Source organism: Lolium perenne, chromosome 6, assembly GCF_019359855.2.
Source record: "Lolium perenne isolate Kyuss_39 chromosome 6, Kyuss_2.0, whole genome shotgun sequence".
Classification (NCBI taxonomy): domain Eukaryota; kingdom Viridiplantae; phylum Streptophyta; class Magnoliopsida; order Poales; family Poaceae; genus Lolium; species Lolium perenne.
Window position 1 is genome coordinate 140,210,598 of NC_067249.2, and position 23,998 is coordinate 140,234,595.

The 23,998-nt window shown below is 42.3% G+C and overlaps 3 protein-coding genes and 1 long non-coding RNA gene across 5 annotated transcripts; 2 read left to right on the plus strand and 2 right to left on the minus strand.

The window, feature by feature from the left end:
• Positions 1 to 504: 504 nt before the first annotated feature.
• Positions 505 to 8,197, plus strand: LOC127326485 (MADS-box transcription factor 27). Its single transcript, XM_051353337.2, has 8 exons — positions 505 to 955; positions 1,567 to 1,645; positions 6,445 to 6,506; positions 7,220 to 7,319; positions 7,406 to 7,447; positions 7,534 to 7,617; positions 7,704 to 7,858; positions 7,934 to 8,197. The coding sequence occupies exons 1-8, from the start codon at positions 774 to 776 to the stop codon at positions 7,950 to 7,952; spliced, it is 723 nt and encodes a 240-aa protein (XP_051209297.1). The 5' UTR covers positions 505 to 773; the 3' UTR covers positions 7,953 to 8,197.
• Positions 4,943 to 10,816, minus strand: LOC127326486 (uncharacterized). 2 transcript variants are annotated; one of them, XR_007867897.2, is made up of 4 exons: positions 10,481 to 10,815; positions 9,609 to 9,665; positions 6,121 to 6,521; positions 4,943 to 6,027 (listed from the first exon to the last, which is right to left on the minus strand). It is a non-coding gene; the product is annotated as an uncharacterized lncRNA (long non-coding RNA). The 2 variants fall into 2 exon arrangements; XR_007867896.1 differs by having other exon boundaries at positions 4,943 to 6,521; positions 10,481 to 10,816.
• Positions 10,817 to 21,407: 10,591 nt separating this feature from the next.
• Positions 21,408 to 22,043, plus strand: LOC127326532 (uncharacterized). Its single transcript, XM_051353378.1, has one exon. It carries the CDS (start codon positions 21,408 to 21,410, stop codon positions 22,041 to 22,043), a length of 636 nt encoding a protein of 211 aa, XP_051209338.1.
• Positions 22,044 to 22,349: 306 nt separating this feature from the next.
• LOC127326431 (cell number regulator 2) lies at positions 22,350 to 23,306 on the minus strand. The gene is made up of 2 exons (XM_051353288.2): positions 22,709 to 23,306; positions 22,350 to 22,604 (listed from the first exon to the last, which is right to left on the minus strand). The coding sequence occupies exons 1-2, from the start codon at positions 23,223 to 23,225 to the stop codon at positions 22,525 to 22,527; spliced, it is 597 nt and encodes a 198-aa protein (XP_051209248.1). The 5' UTR covers positions 23,226 to 23,306; the 3' UTR covers positions 22,350 to 22,524.
• Between the last annotated feature and the right edge of the window lie 692 nt (positions 23,307 to 23,998).

Here is a 23,998-nt window from a genome sequence, read left to right on the forward strand (position 1 = left end):
TTATTAAAACATTCTTAACACTAAATTAGCATTGCATTATCTATCTTTCGCTGGTCCAATTACATTGTTTACATTGAGAAATGGCTTCACAATGTGTACATATTTATTTATTTTGTTAGAACACCACGTTTTTACATAAATTGATGGTCATAGTGTCACCTTAATTAGACACTTTAAATATATCTAAAAAGACCTTGTATATTATAACAAAGACCTTGTATATTTTAGTGCCACATTTAGAGATTGATTAATTAGATTAATCCATGAATGTTACAGGGGCCATACGACATATGCCTAGGCCAGCATACGATCAGGGACAGCGTTGCCATATGTAGACAAAGATTACCCACCACCTTTCGTGCGAGCCACAATTTTCCTCCTCTCTCCCTCCCTCCCTCCTCTCTCTCTCTCCACTTAATTAGCGCGGACCAATAAACTAACCTCGACGATCAGGTAGCCAATCGGGTGCCGTCTTCCACCTCTCGCATCTTCTTGCTAAATAAAGCAAGTAGCAAATTGAGGAAAGTCCACTTGCAATTAGTTGCAGCCACCACCAAGAAAAGCCTCCCTCTCTCCATCTCCTCCTCCCATAAGGAAACCTTTGAGCTTTCTTCTTCCAGCTCCCCTAGATCTCCTACTTACCTTCTTTGGCTACAACACACATTCACTGCCTTCGGCTTCCGGTCCGTCAGAGAGAGATTTCATCAGCTTCCTCTATCTCCTGGCTCTTAATCAGTCGGGCCATTTTTAGTTTGTGTGTTGGGTAGGAGGATATGGGGAGGGGAAAGATCGTGATCCGCCGGATCGACAACTCGACGAGCCGGCAGGTCACCTTCTCCAAGCGGCGGAACGGGATCTTCAAAAAGGCCAAGGAACTCGCCATACTCTGCGACGCTGAGGTCGGCCTCATGATCTTCTCAAGCACGGGACGCCTCTATGAGTACTCTAGCACCAGGTATGTTTGTAATTTCATCGTATTGTGTGCTAGTTTCCGTTTTCTCTTCCCTGCTTACATTTTTTCCTTGACATATAAGAAGCTAGCTAGCCTTTCTTGGTCAGAAATTGAAATCTTCTATACACATACACATGTTCAATGGCATGGAATTAATAAAAATGTACTTACCACATATGGAATTCGCACTTCACATAGAGGATATTAGCCTCGTCGCTATTCTTGTCTTGGAGGGTGCTGTCTCTCTAATATTTAGGTTTGTTGAGCTGAAACGGCAGATGCACTGTCTCTTCCTTGATTTAGCATCCGTATATTTTCCCCTATTTATTGATTTTAATTCAAACCATTTCTATAGTAATATGTCGTACACTGCTTCATGTGATGTACATCATGCGTTACATCAAGAAATATTTGGAGTTTCGTGCTAATATATATATGCATAGTCAGTGGTGTCTTCCCATGTCATAAAATATTGCAGTTTGCTGGATTATTTCAAGTCATATTGCATGGATCTAACTTAAATAAAAAGGAGATGTTATACTAGCTTTTATTTCTTGAAATACCAGCCACTGTTGCTCTGATAACATGTTGATTTCGTAACTTATGTTGTGCAGTATGAAGTCGGTGATAGATCGGTATGGCAAGACCAAGGAAGAGCAGCAGGTTGTCACAAATCCCAATTCGGAGCTTAAGGTATTCACTACACAATTGCTATATTCTGAAGTTCCCTTAGAAGTAAAATTAATGTATATATTGTTTTGATCTCATGATAATATTTGACATGCAAGGTTAAACCTAGGACGGTATACATATTGTTTCATTGTTTGCAACTCCTCCTTGGATACGACATCTTTTACACAGATAGCCCTGGATACAAATTATGTGTGGTTTTTTTTAAAACTCAGACAAAAGATTTGTCTTATCCATTAGTTAAGCGGAATGTGCCCAATTAATTAGCGGAAAACCAACGGGTCAAAACCATAAAACAACACCAACACCACGGGGCCATGTCCACTCTCGCCAAAGGGCCAAGCCACTCAAGGTCAGAGAACAGCCATAACCAAACTCAAGACACCACTCCACCCCACCGAGATTAGATGGCCTCACACCATCATTGAAGAGAAGACGTCATGACTGCTATGGGAGGAGAAGACACGGGATGCTCCAACATATATGAAGAAACCAACACCTAGGGGATGGTGCGCTAACACACCAACGATCAGCATCAACGACTACCTCGTCGACCGCACGACACAAGGTTGACGCCCTCAACACAGTCAAACTTTCGGGGCCGCCGCACATACATCCAGTTGCTTCGCCACGTCCAACAAACATTCAACACCACCTTCTGGAGTGGTTTGCCCGAAGTGCCACCACTCGCTCTCGAGCCACAACGCCGCAAGACCCAGCCGCCCACAACCCAAGCTCCACAAGGAAAACCGCTCATAGACATCAGTCGTCGCACCAGCATCCAGGGCTATGGCCCCAACATAGAGTCAAACCGCCTCCTCTGAAGCACGTCGACCGAGCCAACAACCTTGCCGCACTAACGACATAAGAATGTCACCCAAGCCACGCAAGCAATCGCTACTCCTTATGAGGCTTCTGCCCACCATGCACCCCGAGGCCGCCGCCTCGATGCACAACCACCATCCGGAGCCGCTGCCCCGACATCCACCAACCACGACGCAAGAGAAGCCACGTACAACAATTAAAGCTGACTTTCCAAGACGACACCCACAAGAGGGATGCAATGCTAACGCCATCGTTGCCCGCTCCGACTAAGTCAAGCTTGGGTTTTCACCCGGAGAGCCCAAGCCAGCGAAACAACTCAAATAGGGTCGATGGATCGATACATGGGTTAGGAATTAATCAAAACATATGTTTTCTCGTACACATTTATGTGTATTATTTAATTATAGCAACCTATTTTACCATGTACGTTTTCTAACTTCCGCGAGTAGCACACCATAATGTTAAATTTCTTGTCACTTGAAATAAAGTTGTAAGATAGAACCTTGCACCAAATATATACACCATAAGAGGTGTCCGATATATCCTCCTGGAGAGAAAGGAATTGTATCGATATTACCTCAAGGTGTATTCTCCGCATCATTTGTTCGGTTTTAGTGTTAGAGACTAATTTAAAATGTCGAGTATGACTTGCATCACGATATCTTATGTTAAAGTAAGATATAGATGTATGGTTTGTACTTTATATATATAGTATCCAATTTATATGCCTAACCATTTCACTTGAAATTTGAAAGGAGTATAAATAGTACATTGTGTTATGGTGTTTCAATGATATTTTGAATATTACTTGTGCTATATATGTTTCAAGTTCTGCACTTCTTAAGTATGCATTGTGTTAAGCTAACCATATACAATAAGTTGATTTATTTGTCAGAAAACGTGCATGAATGGCATGTCTTTGATTTTTCAATACTTGTTACAAGTCTGACATACTCAATATGCACACAACATTCCTAGAACTGCACTTGACTGATAAAAATCAATGACATCACCAATTATGGCTACACTTTTTTTTATTTCCGAGAACATGCACTTAGGCACCAGATATCAATCTTAAAACGATCCAAGGGTTTCTTTGGTCCAAATTTCATATGGATTTTGGAGCATTCTACTCTTTAAGATCAATGTTAACATAAAATATAGATATTTTATTTTAAGTTGATCTATCAGTACAACCAAACAATTAAATCAAATTCAGGCTATTCCATACGTCATAGTCTTTGGCCCTTTAAAATTAGGTATATACACGTTGAGACATATATAGCTAGAACACATTACGGATTTTCTTTGTGTTTTACATTTCTGTCCGAAGAGGCAAGCTTGAACAAGTGTATACATGGATTGTGACATATGGTAAAACTAACAGACGCATGCATAGAATGGCCATTAATTTCAGTATAATTTAATAGAAATTCGGATACCAAATCAATAGATATCATTGGGTTAACCTAAAAAGTAACAAATGATTTGTTGCTCTCGGGTAGTTGTTAGCACGGATGTTTGATTTGATTCAACCATGGAATTTGCTAGCTATCTAGAGAACTTTGGATCCAGGGAATTCTACTTGAATATTCATACTATTTTACTCCAAATCTGTAATGGACGATTGGGCTAAAATGGTAAAACCCCACCCGAAGAATATTTGGTCTTGTCATACAAAGCGCGAATGCCGACTAAAATATTGTGCAAAAGTAGTAGGTGATAAAAGGATGAAAGCTTGTGCAATTAGTAGTTAATAATTCTAATTTTCACCAAGTGTCGCTCGAGATAATTCATATGAACAATCTACTTTTTTTTGGAATAATATGAACATTCAATATGGACACAGTTCGAGAGAGGGGGAGAGCGCCCATAACATATATCATTGGGCCAAAGCATGGGCACTGGAATTGAAACCACCAGACACGCCGAAGCGAAGAGGTTGGCTTCTTAGTAGTGGGCTGCTGGCAGGCGACTGTAAAACTGGAGTTGCAACAGCATGTGACAGTTGCTGGGCCGTTGCATTCTGGATTTGTAACAATTCTCGAGTTGTTTAGCCCTTATTAGTACCCAACTCTGTTTATGCGGAGCGGAAGGCATGCACCAAACAACATGTTACAAGGCAAGTGTGACATCGGTAGCCCATGGAAAATCAACCGTGACAGTTACGCATTCTAGTTTATGGGTACGATTCTATTGAAATTCTTGCTGGACACTCCTCACATCCTGATAGTATAGAGCCAACAGCAGCACTCCAGATATTGTTTTCAGAATAAATGCTGAACGTTACTACAAACTCCAGATGTTTTCAAAATAAAGGCTTATCACAGAGTCACAGGTCACAGTCCTGCTTTACAATTACAAGGACTCCAGAAATTCCCCTCATTAAAAGTTTAAGCAGAACTCTTCTACTGCGAAACTATCAGTTTGCTAACAATTCTGCTGAAAATCCTTTCATTTTTGTGCACAAGGTCGGGAGGGGAGGTCCTTACCTGATTTTCATTAAAACAAGGTGAGACACCAGGGCTCCAAAATTACAGATTACAGAAGTACATGAGGGTTGGGGAATAGAGAAATAGAGGAGAGAAGCAAGAACGTAACATGCAACAAGACAGGAAAGGAAAAGCCAACCGAGACATCAGGACTGCCAATCCATAATCGAAACTTTGGTGGCAGCCTCCTTTTCTTTTTTTCTTGGCTCTGAACGACTAGAGCTTCACCATCTTCATGCACTGTCTTCACCATCTCGATGCACTGCCTAGCCACCACTGCAACTGTCAACTATTTTGTCAAAAACCTTTCTGTTTCTTGACACTCAGTACACAGCCGTTATAACCAGGCCCCATGCATAAATTTTTTTCATGTCTGAACATCACTCTCTTGCTTCCAAGTAGATGTTATCCAGATCATTAACACCAGTCAGCTGAATACCGAACATCGCCATGATTTTGTTTGGTCCGACGACAGTACAATGTTAAGTGTTCAACTGATTCTTTTCTTTGCACCCAAAGGGGCAGAGTTCATCATCCAGTGTTGTTTGAACAAAACTGTCCTAACCTTTGATCCTTCTTTTTATCATGAGCCAGACGAATAATTTCCCTTTTCATGGGGCAGCACAGCTACAGATTGTGTTGGCACTGAAGTGTGCAATCCACCCCCAGTTGCATAACTCATATTACATGTTTTTGACTGAGAAGGACTCTGTAATATTCAGTTTCCATCCTCTCCTATCTGGAGTTGGCGAGTCAAGAGAGCATGCATTCAGGAAGGCCAGCAATTCCACCTTTCTTGTTCAGCACGATCCGGAGTAATATGCATCAAAGGTATCACCCATTCTCCGTTCTGAAAGCAATCAACGACCAAGATGTTCGGTCAATTAGTATGTGAGAACAAAGCAGGGAACTGAATGTGCAATGGCTTGTTGCTTGTCCATTTATCTTTCCACGAGGCTGTACATTCACCGTTGCCAATCTGAACGAAGGTGGATTCTCTGTATGAACCAATCAGAGTGTTGATCCGCAACCACTCCTAGTTTGCACCTTTGACTGCTCCCCAAAGTCCTGTCCTCGTAAGTGAGAAGAGAAAAGGCAAAATCAAACAATAACATTATCCAAATGTAGTAACAAACATGTCAGCTATGAGTGATCACTTACTCTGTTATGACTTTATTTGTCTTTGAGCTGATTTGCCATTAAATAGTGGTTGTGGCACTACCAAAATGTGCATAACCGTCCGCCATCCTAAATACATTTTGCTCACTACAGAATTTAAGACATATGTAGCTACGTAGCGTCCATATTGCAAAAGTGAACACTAGTGCCTACATGTATGACAATAAAACGGCTTATCCAGCTGCTTTGTTTAATATCATCATGCATCATAATATGTTCCATGGTAAATAGCCATCATATCTGTTGTCAAGAAATTTGTTACTTTCATGTATTTACATCGCATAATTCTGCTATTGCACTTCTTAGTTTTGGCAAAGGGAGGCAGCAAGCTTGAGACAACAACTGCACAACTTGCAAGAAAATCATCGGTATGTTCTGAATCCCTGCAAAAGTTCCAACAAATTATTCATCAGAAACGTGGGGATGTACTAGACACAACTAATAGATACAATATTCAATAATCTAGAATCGCCCCAAGGTAAGAATTATCATTTAAAGACTAACAGAAGACAATTAGAAAGGAAACCAAAAAAAAAATGAAGACTGTTACACAGTAACTACATTGTGCAGCTTTGAACTCGGCTCCCATAGTCTAGCAAAAAACATGGTGGTCCTATAGCTGGGTATTAGTATCTGTTCCGATTGTGTTGCCAATATAGGTCCTATAAGTGGCTGAAATTACAAAGAAACCAACCACAGTTCCGAGCATGAATCTAGCAGGCAGAAAGTAGTTCATCTTCACCAAGCACATGATGTACTGCAATCATCTTACTATCCACACCAATGTTCTAATATCTGTTGTGTTAGGTAAAGAATCATTTGTTGAATCACAATGCGAGATGGCTATCACTAAGATCCAGTTATCTAAACCAGGACAGATTGGTGTATTGTTTCTAATCATATTATAGTTATTCCCCAGAAAATTTATGAATCAGACTGTCCAAATAGCAGGTCATATTCTGGCACTAAAATATTTACTAGACAAAATAACAATGCTAAACCTCCTATCACAAGAACATATTGCCTAACCGTCAATGAGATATAATGCAGCGTAACAGTATTTTACATTGACTTACTACAGGCAGTTGATGGGAGAAGATCTATCTGGACTGAATGTTAAGGAACTGCAGTCCATAGAGAATCAGCTGGAAGTAAGCCTACGTGGCGTCCGCACAAAGAAGGTCAAACCATAACCAAATTTCTTACCACACTCAACCCATTCCTACATGAAGATTCGACTGAAAATTGCTACTACTGTTATTTCCAGGACCAGATCTTGTTTGATGAAATTCATGAACTGAATCGGAAGGTTCTGTCAAATATAAGTTCTGCAGTTTCTAGTGACGTACTTGTTTTTCTTATAATAGACTGACTGTATCACTTTTTTGTTTACAGGGAAGTCTAGTTCACCAAGAAAACATGGAATTGTACAAGAAGATCAGTATGATTGGCCAAGAAAATGCTGAGTTATATAAGAAGGTAGCAGACAAAGTTAAACAAGAATATTACTGAGCACCCCGCCTATCAACATAACTGACTTGAGTTGCAATTGATTTTGTTATCAGATATATGAGGCTGAAGGACCAAGTGAAGTCAATCGGGATTCACCTACACCATACAACTTTGCAGTTGTTGAAAACAGGAATGTTCCTGTGCAACTTGGACTCAGCACACTGCCTCAACAGGATGACACTGAGCAATCAGCTGCTCCAAAGCTAGGGTAACCTTTATTATCTACTATATAATCGACATACTTTCTATTTGTTCACTATTCTTAACTAGTCAAACACTGCAGATTACAGTTAAATCCATGAGACATAGAGATAATCCTCTAAGCTGAAGAGGATATTGTTTGATGTAAAGAGTTGATAATGAGAGCAAGACAGAGCAAAGTATTTATTCAATGAGTCATTGAGAAGTTAACTTGTAAACCTATTGCAAATAAGTGTCACACTGAAATTGAGGGCACTATTGTTTTTATAACAATTTTTATCGTACATGTGACTCCATAAATTGAATAGGCATAAGTCCTCATGGAAAATGGAACTGTTATGTGTGCTGCACCGTCTTCAGGCATTACTAACAACCAAAATCTTTGCATGTCACAAGCAATAAGAGATATATATTGTTATGTCTGTCATCTCGTGGCATGTATTAAAACATAAGGCTTATAACGCAGAGCACTCTGCCACTTTGTGACTTGATAACAGCGAAATTACCAACAATTGAAGTATAATAATCCAATATATTCAATCACATGAAACTTCATATAACTACTGGATAATCTAACCATTTCTACAGGAGAACGTCTCGTGATGAGGCAATCAGGTTCCAGATGCTAGATCAACTTTCTACCACAAAATTATTTGTTGCTCATGATGAAACTATTACGGATGTGCACCGGGTCTCACAAAATTACCAACAATTGAATATAATAATCTAATATATTCAATCACACGAAACTTCGTATAACTACTGAATAATCTAACCATGTCTACAGGAGAACGTGCCGTGATGAGACAATCAGGTTCCAGATGCTAGATCAACTTTCTACCACAAAATTATTCGTTGCACATGCTGAAATTATTACGGATGTGCACTGGGTCTCACTTAGTGCCTATTTTTCAAGGTCAAAAACAATTGCTACGGCTACAAGGTCATATTAAGTATACACGCATAGCTGTGTCCACAAAAAAGATGACCAAGGAGTAGATGGAGAGTTCAAGTGCACAGTAACTCAACATTAACAGCACACATCCTAATTCCTCTAGGGGCCTATTTGGAATCAGCAACCAAGAGAACTATGCTGAAGACAACATAGATAGTTGTGACTCTCAGAATGCAACTAATGTAAACAAAATCCTTTCCCTGTTCAAAACAATGGAAATATCCTGGCCTAAAACCTATTTGGGGATAAGAAAGCCCAATAAAACCAAATGTCCAGTCATGAAAAGTAGTACAGGCTTTTGCATTGAATTGGAGACAGCACCTGCACCTATGGCAGGCCCACTACCCCGGAATAAGCTGTACCAAGGCGTGTTAGCTTTCTTACGTAGCAGAGCCCAAATAGCATTGAGCCCAAACAGGAAATGTTTTTTCATGAACCATAGGGATAGCCTAAATCCATGCTATCTCGAAACTTTAGTGCTCTTGCAACAAAACTGATGCACTACTCCCATAAGAGTGTCACTCCAGAATTATTTTCAAGTGTTGTGTAACGAACATAATGGAGTTTTGGTGACACTCACAACCCGCAGATGGGAACACATTAATAAGGATAATAATACCTCTACAGCTATACGAATATGCTCATATATAACCTTGTAAGTTCTAGTGACTTTTCATTGGCAATTCAAATACAGATCTAGAAGAACTTCGTTCACAATTCTGACACAAATCTCACAAATACTTGAAGCATTTCTGGAACTCATAGACATTTTCATATATATAGCAAGTATGAAGTGGCTTACAATTTTCTCACAAGATGCAGTTGCTGCCCCAAGCTGGTCGCCACCCCTTGCATCGATCTGTCACAAAATAGCTGGCAGAATTTAGGTCAACAACAAATAGAGCTAAAGTAACTAACTGAAAAAAAATGCATATGCAATTCTAGAATAATAGCTAACTCTACAGCATGTAGTATCAATATCACCAAAAATCCAGTAACCACTGAAGTGAAATTCTCGACATTCTGTGAGGTAACCATTTTTCTTTCCTTTCACAATAGTATAATGTTCTGTATTATACCCATATGAATCGCTTAATCACAAATACAACAAGTCGCGACCATGAAGCTAGTTACATCAATCGATCCTTAAAGGTGTGTTATTAGAAGTGTAGATTTGTGAAACCACCAACAAGCTATATGCGCTCTTATAACACTGCCAAATGTATGCATCGCCAGACTAACGGTCGTACATACTAAAATTACATTGCACACACTGACAGTAAACAGAAAAGCAAAGCGAACTATGTGAGTTTCCGAAAACCAGTTGGGCAAAATTGACCGCTCGTGGAATCCATGCATCCTCCACTACTCTAGATCCCGAAATCGTCATAATCGTAGGATTTCCTGTCAATTGTGGATCCCGACCCACCGTAATTCTCTGGCATGTCTGTGCACAAAGCACACACGGTATTGATCTAAAAACAACATCGACAAACGACATATGCCCTAGAGCCTGCACAGAAATGGTTTAAACTCGTAGATCTGTGGTTGAACAGCATGAAAACCCCCACCGTAATTCCATGCCACCTCCATTGCAGGTGGTAACGCCATAATCGCAGAATTAACACTCATGGAAAGAGAAAGACCCGCAAAATTAAGTAGTTCGCCGCTCACCTTAGCCGCTGGAGAGACGTGTGCGCCGATGCCATCCGCCGCTGCTCAGGACTCGGGAGAGCTTGATGCTGGGCCTTTAGGAGGCAAATCGGGGAGGCGAAAGCGAAACCAACAAGAGATCGGTGTGCGCGCCGCGTATGCTAGGCGATGCAACAGATGGCCGATGGAAGCAAATCGGCGAGACACACGTCGCCCGCGGCCGGTGACAGCGAGGAGTTCGCAGGAGAAGGAGGTGGAACGCAATTCTTCGATTGCAGAAGCCATTGCTCCTGCTATTGGAAAGGAGAGAGAGAGAGGAGGAAGAGGAAGGAAAAATATCTAGGGTTTTCGGAGGATTAAAGAAGGTTGCTCGGGAGTGATACACCTTTGGACACGTCGCCCCCTTGGCTGTCGCGGGTGCGTGGGCAGTGGGCTCACCCACACGGCGCCCCTCCACCCGTTAGCATCGACCCATTTCGGCTGCGGACGCCCGCTCACTACCGCTAGTGTGTTTTATTAGTCCAACTTCACAAACTTAATTAGGCTCCCAGGTGCGTATGATTCCTCTACCATAAAAATATATTTTCAAGTGTTAAAAAATTCTAATAAAAAAATTTACACACGTCACATGACATGTCAATTTTTACACACGTCACATGACATGTCAATTTTTCATGAAACGACTTTGTGAGCGCGTAGCACATGAAGATGTACGTGCAAAATTTTTGTTTCAATTTTTTTGACATTTTAAAATATGTCTAACATGTATTTCAAAATAAACGGAGCATACGCTCCCATGTGCCAAAACATCACTCCGAATCAACTTCAATAATGTTCAATTCACATTGTGATTCATGCACATCATGATATCATGAGTTGCAAGTGGATTGCAAGTACCATTTTTTCAGTCATAAGTGGGATACGATTGAGATTTGATTTTTTTTTTATTTACATGAGTTGCAATTTAAATTTTCTTTCTAGTTTCAAATAATTTGTGCCTAAGATTTTTCTGTTACAAAAGCGGGTTGATAGGATGGTCAATGGACCATCCTGGTATTTCCATGTAGCCTATATACCGTAGAAAAAAAAAATAGGCCACTATGTCTTCTCGGGTCAATCGAATCCGTATCCTCGAGCGAAAGGTCTGTCCTCTAATGAGGAGCTCCTTGCTTTTTTTTTTGATCTGTGAATCCATATTGAGTTGGATTCGCCACAAGATGTAAATGATATTTTAAATTTGTAAATGGGTTGCAACTAAGAAAAAATATTCACATAGTAGATGAAATCAAATCGCTTGAATAGAAAAATAAACTAACTATCGAATGAGAATTTGCCACGCCCATATATTAATTATTAGGTAATGCTAAAAATTAATATACATTTTTGGACAATCTTTGGATGTCTAGCTCGTCTAGACAATTGTTTACTGTGGAGTGGAGTAAATCATTTGACTTTGACATGTTTAAAACATATATCTACAACTTTTGAAATTCAACGGTATTATTTTCCATAAAATAGGTTATATTTAGAAATAATGTGCTAGTTTTGTCGAATTCCAGCACATATTATTTTTTATGTCTATATGCAAAATATTTCACATAAGACGAGGAAATCACCATATATGAAAAATATTTGAGGAGAAATGGAGTCATTGCAGATATTTGAGTGGAGGAGTCTTAAGTAGCCTAGTCACAAATGGGATGGGTGTGTATTTGATCTCTACTATTTAAAAAGACTAAACGGGTTTCCTATTCTTTCAATACGGTCAAAACATTTTCTTCGTTCTGTTCTCTGCCAAACGGAGCACTACGTCGATCTCTCCGTCCTTCGTCGTGATGTCTGTCCTCACCTCTTTTACTGTCGTTGCCTATTCGACGATCCCCTGGAGGAGGGATCCTCATGGAGGGGGGAAGAAGTAGGAGCCATAGGACGGAGAGCACTCGGGACGGTGATACGCGATTTACCCAGTTTCGGAACACCTGTTCGAGGATAGGGCCTATTGTTGCTTGTCTGAAATTATCTGGGCATTTTTGCGTTGTTACAATGAGTTATGGTTGTACCACTAGGGTTCCCAGGATCCGGTTTATAAAGGCGCTAGGATCTAGGGTTTCTACGGAGAGTCCTAACCGGATTACAATCTTGCCTAACTATGAAACATTACATTGTCGTGCACGTTATGGATCCGCCTATTCCTAATACGCCGTACTGGATCCGGCTACCCCTGGTGGGCCAGGCCGGATCCGGCTCCAAGGGAAGGTCGGCTGGATCCGGCTCCTTGTTCCTGGGTTGGACTTCCTTCATCTTGATCAACAGCAACTGGGTCGCCGATGGGCCGCACGCCACCATCACCGTTTGTGGGTCACCCAAGCCTGCCGAATCTAGCCAATGTCGATGGTACACCCGTGAAGTATACCCACAACATTTACCGCCTGCCCAATTAGATGCCTCGGTTAATTTCTCTCCATAGCACAGTTATTGGATCTCGGCTCTCACATCTCACAACTCTACCTCCTCTTCCTCCGTCCTCACACGGCCGCATCCGCACCTCATATTCCAGAGAAGCGCCCTGGCCTAAGTCTCCGCCGCCAGGGGAAACCACATATCTCGACACCACGCCCTCCCTCAAGCCCGGGCGTGTTTCGCTCGCCGCTTCGTCCATTGCATAGCTATTTTTTTCCGCTGGAGGCCTTCGTTCGTCATCCACCCCGCAGTATAACGCGCACCATTAATGCAGCCAAAAATTACGTTACCACACGGCGTTGCCGACCGCCCCCCCACTCCCTACCACAGGTCGCCACCCGTCCCCTCTCATGTATATGGAAAATTTTATAAGAAACCATATCCAAAGTTAACACACAACTCGGTAGCCAAGTCTGTTAATACGTAATAGTGAGACAAATCCATGGCCTAGTTTAGATTGAGTACACTTCAGATAGAGATTTGAATACTTTTTTGGTCCTCCAGCTATGTTTCTTACTTGAAATTATGTACCAAGTGAGACTGATATTGTGACTATGTACTACAATGTTCCCAGAATGTTTATAAACGAATACACTGAGGTTAGATATGTTGGATAAATCGTGGCAGCCCAACATGAAGGAGATAGCTCAGTTGATTATTTTGATCGTGGTTTTACCCTTTGATGTTCTACTGCTTGTGTATGGTGCCACAAAAATGAAGATTGGTACTCGTAATAAACTATGATCAGAAGGATCAGCTCACATGTCCGTGAGAATACACTGAGCTAACACACCGATGCATTACAGCGTATAGATGAGAGATCTTACAGGATGGGAACTTGAGAAGGGTAGAAATGCCGATAAGATAAATAGTGTTAGGCCGTGCGCGGACGAACACCTACATTGAGATCTCGTATCTGCCGACACCTGTCCACCCTATCAAACGGGTTATCGGATCCAACCAAGATAAGAACCACGGCCTCCAGATATAGGAGATTTCCAGTGAATAAACAACGGCCTGGTGGTACTAAAATAGTAGGATGGTACTGCGAGTCCCTGGGGAAAATCGTACCGGTAGTACAACTGGTCATTGCTCATCCCTTCTAGTGCACCACGTCGCTGACACGCGAAGCTGCATACATTCGCCAGAAAGCCAGATGTTGGCCTTTTTAGGTGGTAGCATAGTTTTATAGATCCTAGGAGATTAAGCGTTACAGTGTTTGCTAATACTCATTTAGGCTGGTGCCAATGCACCACCCTACTCTCACCCGCTCTCACCCCACTCTCACCCCACGGTGCCAATGCACGGGGCTATGGTGCCAGCTCTCACTTTTCTCTCCTCCCTACCGCCTCTCTACCGCCCCCACTAGCACCGCTATCGCCCCTCTCTCGCTTCTCATTGTCGCTTCTAACGCGGCGGTAGCCGAGTGCGGCACTGGTACCGCCCGGCGCCAGCCGCCTCCACTCCCGCCCCCATTGGCACCAGCCTTACTTACGGAAACCAGCTTAAGCTACATGTAGCTCTTTTTTGAAACATCCAAAAATTAGAATTTTAAAGTTTTAAAAAAATCTGACAAAGAAATCTTGATGTTAACAATGTTGTAACATAAAAAAAATTACTCAAAATATCTTATAACCGCGGCCGTGCGAAAATGATAGAATCTAACATCTATAATAGTGGACAGTGCAAACTTTCAAAGCCTCAAAATCTGTCAGATTTTATAATTTTTTTACAAGGCCTCAAAGGTATATGAAGTTCAAATTTTGCGCATTGACAGAACTCAACATTATCTACATCTAGATTTGTTTTCAGATTTTTTTAAACTTGAAAGTGCAATTTTATTTTTTTATTCTTCAAAAAAAGCTGACTTTAGCTCGCCCTACAAAATTCAACACTCAACGAATATAGTATTATCTCCCATTTTAGGTAAATTTGATACTTTATCATGTGCCAATAATGCGGTGGACCGAGAAGAGATGGTGCATTCATCTTTGTCGAGTGTCTCCCAATAGATGCTCAGAAAATATTTGTTTTTTTCTAGTTTCTATCCCCGGCTCATATTCATTTATAGTTTACAATAATGTGCATACTTTTAGCAAATGGGTGTATCTTTCCATGCAAAATAATATTGGCAAAAGGAATTCTAATGTTTCGATATAGAAATAATAATTTATATTTTGTAGGTGTCAAAATGAGGTTTTTGAAGCAGATAGAAATAATATGGAGGAAAATGACACCTTCCCAATTTTCCAACGAACGTTGGGCCATATTGGATTACCAATTCCCAAATATTTTGAGTTTTCCAACTTTCTAGCTACTTTATCACATTTAAATGAATTTCGATAGATTTCTCAAAAGTAATTCGAAATGTATGTCTGTAAGTTTGGTCCTATTTTTTAAAAAAACTCATTTTAATATATTCAAGTAGAAATCTATGCAATATCCCTGAAGGTTATCGAGAGATTCAGGATCGTGCTATGAATAGATGTGTCAGCAATTTTGACTCCATTTTAAAGAAAAAAAAATGAAGAAAATATTAAAAAAAATGCAATACATTGGCATGGAATCTTTTTACGTGTACTAGTTCGGAGGGAAAAACATGAACTTGAATTTTCACAAGTTTTTTCTAAAGCATTTGCGTAACGGCCTATCACGAACATTTATGACTTTCACGCCAAATGACCAACTGACCATTTGGATTGCATGGTTAATGATCATGTGTTCGTTGGAAAATAGGTGCACCTTTCCATGATAAACAATACTATCAAAACAAATTTTAACATTTTTTACAGTACTTTTTCCCATTTTCTAAGTAATAAAATGGGGATTTTTGTGAAACAGGTGCAAATAATATGGTCAAGATGGAACCTCTCCAATTTTCACACAAATTAGATTATAGTGGATAACCAATCACAAATTTTGATTTTTTTAAATTGTTTTAGCTAATTTTGCACATTCAAATGAAATTTGGCCATTTTCCCATGAATATTTCAATTTAAATTGCAAATGGTATAGTTTGGTGCTAAAAATTGGGGATAACTCCATGGAGATGACGTCAAACGAAAAAGGTCAAACATGAAGGTTGTGGGCTTTTTTCCTACAAAGAGTATGCATATTTAAACGTCAAAGCCTGTGTACATATGCAATCAGAGCCCGGATAACTATTGAGGCAGGTGTCTCCTCATGTCTTGAATAAACAGATGGAGTGCTCTCATGTGACCCTCAAAACATCAACATAATGAAGAAACAAAAAAATTAAGTGCAAGTTAGATGAGCCATCTTGAAGATATCATATGCGTGAACCCTGTCGTCCTCATTATGGTCACAAACATAGGCGGATCTAGCACCCCTATTGCCCGGGCAGCCGCCCAGGCTTCCGGCCGGCCGGCAGGCTTATTTTTGCCCCTGTTTCATATGTATTTGATATAAAATTAGCACACTAAGTCTATTTGCCTAGGCTTTAACAAATTTCTGGGTCCGCTTATGGTCACAAATATGTGAAGACATGGCTAAAGAAGAGGCTCTCCCATAGTGGAGTATGAGGGAGCAATTCACAAGACTTCACCAAGCAAGCGCGGTCAAGAAGATGTTCCAACTATAAGTAGTCAATATCTTCATCATCTAGCTCAAGTAGAATATGCACAAGGAAAAGGTATGTAATTTATATGTTTTATGTTTTATAGCTCTCATGTTGTTTGTTGGGAGATCGGGTTTGGGATCGTTTGGAGAGAGCTCAAACTTTTCATACTTGGCATCATATTTAGTGGTTGCTAAACTCGTTCTAATGTCGAGATGCACTTCGTAGAGAGCGACGAAGCCACTACGACACAAAGTAGTATTTGGCAGCAGGTAGTGAGGCTAGACGTTGAAAAGTGATAGAGAACCTCAATGAAGAACTTCGAAGGCAGCAGTGACAGGCCACGCTCAACGTGGGCCTTGGTCAATACGCGCTCGCTGAGGTCTTGGTCGCTATCCCTTCTCCACCACCCTTCAGGAGCCAGCTTTAAGAAAGCCCTCCGCTTTCATGTTCTAGAGGTCCGCCGCCTTGATCTCGCAAGAGCGCTAGGAGTCTTTCTCGAAGGTGTCGTCTTCCTCCTCTTCTTCTTCCACCTTGAGGGTGGCCTCAGATCTCTCTAGCACCAACTGCTCCTTATCTTCATGTGTTGGCGGCATGGTGTTGGAAGTCCCCACGATGCTCTTCTTCGGCGGCGGCGGGTTCAGGTTGTCGCTAGAGTTGCCGCTGGAGGACTGTGACGCCATGGACTTCTCCCTCTCGGCCTGGCTCGCGAGAGGCATCTTGATGCGCTTGTCCTCCATGTATTTGGGCAAGGGTCTTGAAGGTGAGAGTGTCGTGGAATGGTATTGACCTATGCTGGAGTCGGTGACACTAAATCGGCGACACGGTGAGTAGCAGCGGCAAGGGTTTTCTCATGCATGCTTAAAGGGAAGATGGAAATGGAGAAGTGAGAAGTGAGACAGGGGAATAGCAAGCCACGTATTTGTACCAACCTCTCCTCGGTGGAAAAGGAATGGGATCGATATGTTTGAAATCATATCATAATACAATAAATGTGTTGATTTGTTTCCATAGGCGTGATACTCGAAAGTCACGGATATCGCTCCATCCTGATACAAAGATGGGGATGAGGCAGTGAAGCGCCGCATCAACCGGTCAGCTGTAATGATATGAAATTATTCATGTAGACGTCATTCTTGTTCAGTCGGCTAGTATCTTCGCGGAGAAAAATATGACCGATTGTCGACCAGCTTTTTTGCTACAACGGAGAAGTTCCAAATCAAGACATCTTGGAACCCTTGAAGACTGTTTTCCGACTAAGACAAAGCAAGGTGGATGATCATCTTAAAGTCCTTCATCAAGATAGTGCAAATCTCAAAATGTTCTGTCGGGGTTATGTCGAGTAGGTTATATCACGACATGGGCTTAATCTAGCGGGCCCTAGGTGGCCCACTTGGATGGTGAAGTTTTCAAGGTAGTCGGGTGGCCCAGTTGCTAGAAGATGGAGGTCGAGCCGACTAAGGAAGGTCCAAGCTGGATTTCAAAAGGTTCAAAAGAATAAATACTTGTAATATAAGTCACGGTATATTTACCGACATAGACTAGGATTCCATAGTCGGTTAGGTCTTTACCTCCATCAAACCTTAGATTTTGACGCCTTTATAAGCCGATCTAGAGGAAGTATTTAGAAAACGACTCAATACGTACAACACATCATTGTAATATATACTTTGTGCTTATATAGTTAATTCTAGCAGGATGTAGCAATCCTCCACCGAGAAGCGTGAACATGGGTAAACCGCTGAGTTACACCGTCCCAAACATCTTATCGTCTAGTTCCATTACTAACTCTAAATCGTGAGCATCCCCTCATGGCACTATCATTATCAAAGCAGCGATATGTGTTCCAAACTTAACAAATGTTAATCTTTGCTTGCTAGGTTCCTTGTTAAAAAGGTATTCCAAAGATTATGGGAAACTTTGGAAAACCATTGTTGATGCAAAATATAATACACAAGACATGAACATTTTTTGTAGTAGAATTGTTGGTGTCTCGCACTTTTGGAAAGGGCTTATGTGGTTTGTGAAAAGTGTCCAGTTTCGATATAGATGGAAAATAGGAAATGGGGTAAAACTAGATTCTGGGAGGATACGTGGGTGGGCACTTTGTCTCTTGTTGTTCAACTTTTTGATCTTTATGCTATTTGTAATGAGCGAAGCAAAACTTTCAAGCGGGTCTAGGACGATACCGATTAAAACTCGCTTTTAGGAGGATTTTTCTCCTTCTGTGAACCATAAATGGTATGTTCATTTGGCAATTTGATAATAAAGGAAAATACTCCGTTTCATATTTCTACTCTATAATTAATTATGGAGGGGTTACACCTATTTTCATTCCAGTTGTATCCTTTTGCACATAAGAAGCTTATGACTAGAGATAAAAAAAAATACTTGAATAAACAAAGATTGCATGATTTGCGCTGAAAAGGAATCTATTCACCATCTCTTTTCCACTGCACTGTAGCAAAAAAACATGGCCAGTAGTTGCTGGGTTTTTTTTAATGTAAACATTGGAGACAAGTATTTTTCTGTTGGTAGATTTTGCATTGCTGATAAAAAAAACATGTTATCCTGAATTCTGTAGTGTATGTTATTCTCCGGAGCTTATGGAAAATAGAAATGGCATGATTTTTAATGGCCATCCGTGGATTAATATCTTGCTGGTGTGGAGGCTAGTCTTGGTTCCTTTGAAGAGATGTAAACTGATCTTCAAGGACCAGATGATGGAGGTTATCGACCAATTATGCACCCAGATCTATCTCTTGTTGACGGAGCCGTTGCTGATGTACGTGAGATGATGTTGTCATCAGGTTCAAAAAAATCTCTGAACCTTTGTGATGTTGGGAGAAGAAGGTGATGACCGCTCTCCATATGCAAGAAAGTGGTGCAGCGGGGGACCTGGGCACGCATTCAATTTCAGCACACGGCTATAGTTGTGAAGACGAGGTAATTGCACCACAAGTACAAGAATTTGCACTCTATGTACATTTTTCATACAAAATCTTGCAAAATGTGTTCAGGTGGTACAAGAACTTGTTCTAGATGTCAACAGCTCATACAATTCAATGTGGTGGTGACACATGGCAGTTTCCAGGCGGAAGAGAAGGGTTTTCATTGCACCGTTGAAGAAAAAGGATAATTGCGCACAAGTCCTCGGTCATCTCTGTATAACCACCGGAGAAATCACGGAACGGGACGTCCCTTCCTTTCTCTTGTTCATGGGTGGCGACGACGAAGGCGAGTTCATGGGCGGCGGCAGCGGATATGGTGGACGATCCTCGCCGGCGAGAGTGGCGCGAGGAACCTCCGCACTACGGTACATCTCGTGACCGTCCTCGTTTTCTATAAGGAGAGGAGAGGGGAACGAGACGAGTGGAGACGAGAGGGGAACAGAGCTTCTGGTCGCGCGCGAAATCTTGATTTCTATAAGGACTTCTCTGCAAAAAATGCTTTGACGGTGGACCAAGAATGCGTGGCAACTCCAGGCACCACTTGTACCAACGGTGCACATCCAGGACAAGTTCTTGTACCACCTGAACACACTTTGCAAGATTTTGTATGAAAATGCACATAGAGTGCAAGTTCTTGTACTTGTGGTCAGGGCCGGCTCTGGCTATAGGCGACCATGGGCAACGCCCATGGGCCACCATCTTGGGGGGCCCATCAGCACATATATTTTCTTTGTATATAGTACAGTATACATTGCTATTGGGATTTTTTTTAGAGAAAGACCAAAAGCCCAGCCGGAGGGAAAGAAGGAAAGAAGAAAACGTCCAGTCCAAGCACGGAAGGAACTACGGAAGTCACGACTCACGAAACGACGCCTCGTTTTCCATCGGCGGATCGGCGAACGCATCAGTCGCTTCCCTGGACGCATCGCCTTCCTGCGCCTCCCTCTCGTCTCTTCGAGGCGCTGGTCTCTTCTCTCGCTCTGTCGCTCTGCCTCGCCGGCCCGCCAAGGACTTCCCTGCAGTCAGCAGGTCGCCAATGCCCAGAGGACAGCATCACAGCGCCCGCCGCCTGAGACGCCCTGGAGTCACCAAACACGCCCTAACTGCATGCAACTAAGGTATTATGCTCTGCCTTTTTTATAGATTGAAAATTGTGTTTTTCTGGAGTCATCTGTTGATCCGTCATCCGTGTAAACAATAAGTTTTCCAATGCCGAAGCGGAAACATAAATCTGGTGCTACAAAAAGGAACGAAAAAAAGCGAGCGAATCAACTTATTGAATCACAAAGAGGTGCTATAAATAAGTATTTTTCAGCAACAACTAGTGTTGATGTCCATGGCGATAATCAAAGGCAAGAATCTGACCCCGAACAAGATGATGATCAAAGTTTAAGTGCAGACCATGTGGTCGATGAACAGCCCTTGGATGACAGTAAGTCACTAACTAGCATCAATTTTTTGCATAAGTATGTATGTAACATACTAACTATATTTTGTTGAATTTAAATGCAGATCTTGATGTTGATGTTAATGATGATAGTGCGGAGGAGGATAATTTGCAGCCTTCGCCTGATGCCCGGAATGGTGATGAACAAGATCATTCTCTGTTATCTCTATATGATCCTAGAACATGGGATAATCTTGACAATTGCAAAAGGGATATATTAATTGAAAAGGGGCCTGTGAGAGAATTGGGTCTCGAATTCCGTGAGGATGACCTTGGCAGACATTTTTCATATGCTTACTACTCCAGAAATTTAGCTAATTCTGAGGTTACCGACAGAAAGTGGTTGGTTTACTCCAAATAGGTGGACAAAGTTTATTGTTTTTGCTGCAAGTTGTTCAAATCAAGTCACAGCAGATCTTCGCTAGCGTCTAATGGTATGAGCGACTGGAAGCGTCTGAGTGGAAGACTCAAAGCACATGAGAGTAGTTCTGAGCACTTGACAAACATGAACACATGGAACGAAGTAAAAGGAAGAAGCATTTTGATGAAATAAATGATGAAGATGATGAACTACAACTATCAGCTACTGAATCCTTCAAGGTTACCTACTTTCTTGTCGTTGTAGACACGGCAATTGCTTCATTGAATGATCAATTTGTGCAGCTAAAGGAGTTTGAAAAGGTGTTTGGATTCTTATTCAACTTAAAGAAGCTGAAGTCCTTGGATGAGAGTAGTCTACGGAAATCTTGCACTGATTTTGCAAAAACTTTTACTCATGAAGAGTCGCATGATGTTGACCTTGATGATTTTTTCTCTGAGCTAAAAGTATCGCAAGTAACTTTGCCAAATGATTTGATGTCAGCGCCAAAGATTCTTCAGTTCGTTACAGCGGTAGATTGCTACCCGAATGTATCAGTTGCTTATCGGATCCTCTTAACTATACCTGTGACCGTAGCGTCAGCTGAAAGAAGATTCTCTAAACTGAAACTACTAAAGAATTGTTTGAGGTCAACTATGTTGCAAGACAGATTGAATGGCTTGGCTACATGTTGTATTGAGAAGGATATCTTGGACAACATCGATCTTGAAGTGGTCCTCAATGATTTTGCATCAAGAAATGCTCGAAGAAGTTTTTTTGTGAAGCACTGAAGCATTATTGTTGATGGAGTAATAAAACTAGCAAGAAATACTACTACTTATATTTTGCTACTCCTTTTGTCTTCCTGTCATTATTTATAGAAACTCATACTATGAATGCATCGATGAATGTTAATTTTAATATTTTGCTAGTAAAACTAGACACATATATTTGTATATACGGACATACATATTAGTTTTAGGGGCCACTTTCATCAGCTTGCCCAAAGGCCACAGAAAATATAGAGCCGGCGCTGCTTGTGGTGCAATAACCTATGTGAAGACGCAACAATGGGGAATCCGCAGAATTCGAGACAGTTTTGTTCGAACGACTATGGATATTTCTCAATCGGCCGAGCAACAGTTTTGCAAAGCATGCATATGCACGCATTATTAATAAATAAAGCGGTAATTCCTAAAGTTCGACACTGGTTTCTGTAGTGAAATTACTTCCGATTCACCCCGTCGCCGTTGGACAGCATATAGTGATGGATCAACGGGTCATCCCTGGGTGCATAAGGGGTGGCATGGTCGCCGGGGAGCGCCCCTGCCTCTCCATGTTGGCGTGCCATCCTGCAAAGATCGATCAACCAACGCCAACCCTAGTTAGCACAAAGATATACTACTAGGATACAGCCATGGAGATGCAAGGGGCGGTGGTAGGTGTCAGATCTTACCGAGGTTCATGTCGAATCCCCTCTTCTTGAGCTCGCGGTACTCCTGGCAGAGCGCGCATGGCTCGCAGCACCAGTGGATGCAGCAGTCGGCGCAGGGCGCCTCCTGCAGGCCGTACTGCGCGCGCATCTTGGCGCGGTAGAAGCAGGAGTAGACGCACTGGCAGCCGGTGAGCAGCATGATGAGCGCGTAGAGCGCGCCGCTGGCGCCGCACGACGTCGAGCCGCGGTCGATGATCTCCGCCACCTGCCCGAACGTGATGCAGGGGCACAGGCACGTCACGCAGCAGTTGCTGCAGTCGTCGAAGCAGTCGCAAAGCCCCGTCGACCACGCCGCCAGCGGCGGCGCCTGCATGGCGAACGCGGCCGCCGTCGGCGCCGCCTGCTGGTGGTAGTACGCGTTGGGCGCGTTGGGCCCGACGCCGCCGGAGCGGCCCGCGCCGCTCATCGGGATGCCCGTCGCCGGGGCGGACTCCTGCCTCGGGTACAGGGCGGCCGCGTCGTCCGGCTTCGGGTACATGGCTCCGGTGGTTCGGCAGGCGACGCGCGTGGAACCGGTGTCTTTGTACGCCGGAACGGGACAAGAAATAGAGGGGAACTGCCCTGCGCACCGCTGTATTTATCGGCGGTGGCCATATCTAGACGACGCAACACGCCACGCGATGATAACTGTCCAGTCTGCCAAGTGCCAACCCGAAGCGTGGATCCCACGTCACTTCCTGGTTCACGTAGACCGGTTGGCATGATAGCACGAGACCACGAGTGCCGTCTGATTTTCCAACAAACTCGACTTTTCCGTGTACATGGAAGTGGCTCAATATTAGGTACCTTTCCTTTTTTTTTTTGGCAAAAACATAAACTAAAATACTGATGCATCTAAAAAGTTTAGTTTATTTTTAAAATATAAAAAGGTGGAGGGTACCCAGTCTTGGCCCACTTAAGGCATCGGCACGACATAAACTCACTAAATATATCCATTTCAGTTGGCACAGATAAGAAATAGGTAAAACTCTCTAACCATGCGGCCCGACTCAGAGTGACCGGCCACAACCGTGGCAGGGTCGGGAGTGGCGCCGGGAGATCAATCGACGGCGCGGCCTAATGCCTCTTGACTTGCTCGCTGACTCGCATTTGGTGTGAACTTGCCGTTGTGGGTCACGTTTGGCCACATCGAGTTTGATCTAAGGTGACACTCTGGGTTCCTCGACGACGACGAGATTTTCTACAGCCCTCCTCTTGCACTAGACGTGAAGATGGAGTAGCGCACGAGCCGCTAACGCTCGAAGAGGATGT

Excerpts from the sequence above, each read along its gene's own strand:
- LOC127326485 (XM_051353337.2), top strand. The coding sequence starts at position 774 with ATGGGGAGGGGAAAGATCGTGATCCGCCGGATCGACAACTCGACGAGC. Across the intron at positions 1,646-6,444 it reads ATCCCAATTCGGAGCTTAAG|TTTTGGCAAAGGGAGGCAGC; the intron begins GTATTCACTACA and ends TGCACTTCTTAG. Across the intron at positions 7,448-7,533 it reads TTCATGAACTGAATCGGAAG|GGAAGTCTAGTTCACCAAGA; the intron begins GTTCTGTCAAAT and ends TTTTGTTTACAG.
- LOC127326532 (XM_051353378.1), top strand. The coding sequence starts at position 21,408 with ATGGAACGAAGTAAAAGGAAGAAGCATTTTGATGAAATAAATGATGAA.
- LOC127326431 (XM_051353288.2), bottom strand. The coding sequence starts at position 23,225 with ATGTACCCGAAGCCGGACGACGCGGCCGCCCTGTACCCGAGGCAGGAG. Across the intron at positions 22,605-22,708 it reads GGGATTCGACATGAACCTCG|GATGGCACGCCAACATGGAG; the intron begins GTAAGATCTGAC and ends CGATCTTTGCAG.